This window comes from Crocodylus porosus, unplaced genomic scaffold (assembly GCF_001723895.1).
Source record: "Crocodylus porosus isolate Cpor-Errol unplaced genomic scaffold, CroPor_comp1, whole genome shotgun sequence".
Taxonomy (NCBI): Eukaryota; Metazoa; Chordata; order Crocodylia; family Crocodylidae; genus Crocodylus; species Crocodylus porosus.
Genome location: NW_017728910.1, coordinates 24697828 through 24699358, shown reverse-complemented (window position 1 = coordinate 24699358; position 1531 = coordinate 24697828). Strand labels below are relative to the sequence as shown.

At 55.3% G+C, this 1531-nt stretch overlaps 1 protein-coding gene across 1 annotated transcript in view; it reads left to right on the top strand.

Annotated features, from left to right (window-relative positions):
* LOC109308290 (transferrin receptor protein 1-like) overlaps positions 1-1531 on the top strand; it is a 19234-nt gene that overhangs the window by 6901 nt on the left and 10802 nt on the right. Inside the window, exons 3-4 of the mRNA XM_019532536.1 lie at positions 789-940; positions 1467-1525. Of these exons, the coding sequence (XP_019388081.1) occupies positions 789-940; positions 1467-1525 (211 nt within the window). The remainder of the gene's footprint in view (positions 1-788; positions 941-1466; positions 1526-1531) is intronic.

Genomic DNA, 1531 nt, shown 5'->3' with positions numbered 1-1531 from the left:
CCTCCCCTGTGCTGGATGGAGGGGAAGAATCACTTCCCTTGACCCACTGGCATCCCCCTCACCATTTTCATTGCCCTCCGCTGGACTCTCCCCAGTGTGTCCACATCCTTTCTGTAGCGCCGGCCCAAACAACACAGGATCTAGATGTGGCCTCCCCTGTGCTGGACGGAGGGGAAGAATCACTTCCCTTGACCCACTGGCATCGCTCCCACCAACGCAGCCCAGCATGTCATTGCCCATATTGGTACCGAGGGCGCACTGCCGGCTCCTGCTCAGCTTCTCGTCCCCTGTCCCCCCAGGTCCTTTTCTGCAGAGCTGCTGCCCAGCCCGTCCCCCCCAGCCTGCCCCGGTGCATGATGTGGTGCTGGCATGTTTTGAGCTTAAAAACCTCTTCTCCTTCACTCACGTTTATGCCACAAAAGTATCTGTAGAAACAAATCTTGTTCTTGCAGTCTCGTAGAAAGAGACTTGTTGGGCTTAAATATTTTCTTTTCTTGGGCTGGCTTTGAGACTTGGAAACAAGCTAGTTGTTGCCAGAGAGCTGGGCATCTGTGCACTGAGTGAGGTGAGGGTCCCGAAGGAAAAGCAGTAGGCACGGGGGTCACACGCGATGATTTGTTGAGGTCCTTTCTGACCCTAGCATCTCTGAATCCATATGGACTGCAGCATAATGTGTGCATGGAGAGTGACCAGTGCCAGGTTGTCCTGGCAGCGTTGAACCCAGTGCCTGACGCAGTAATAGTTTGTGCCTGACATGATGGCTTTGGAGGCGTATGAACAGCACTGAGTGGCTTGCAGCGACCTGTCAGCGCACAGCTGGATAGTTAATCGCATCTCTCCCCAGGTGGCTAGGGCCGAACGCGTGAATGCTGCCGGTGTCTTGATCTTCCCTGGCTATCTGAATGAGGGCAGCATGCAAGATCTGGGTCTCTTTGGACACGTAAGTAGCCATGGCAAGTGGGATTATCGGCTGTCCCCCTTGGCAGCACTGAGGCCTGGGTGCTCCACCGTCCCCTGGGTCGCACCTAGAAGGACAGGACAGACTGACGTCACAGCTGCAGCCTTGCCCAATATAATCATGGAAAAGAAGGAAGGGACCTCGGGAGGTCTCATCCAGTCCAACCCCCTGCTCAAAGCAGGACCAGCCCCAACTCCACCGTCCCAGCCAAGGCTTTGTCTAGCTGGACCTTAAAACCCTCCAAGGATGGAGACTGCGCCACCTCTCTGGGGAGCCCGTTGCAGTGCTTCACCACTCTGCTAGGGAGAGAGTTTCCTCATATCCAACCTAAACCTCCCTGGCTGCAACTTGAGCCCATTGCTCCTTACTCTCATCTGCACCACTGAGAACTGTCTGCCAAAGCCTGCACAGCTCTAGCCACTCTCTTCCCTTCCCTCCACCCCCCCAAGTTGTTACTGCTTGGGGAAGTGTATGCTGAGGCCTGTACGTGTCTCCTTTATTTTCACAGGCTCACCTAGGAACAGGTGACCCGTACACCCCCGGTTTCCCGTCTTTCAACCACACTCAGTTCCC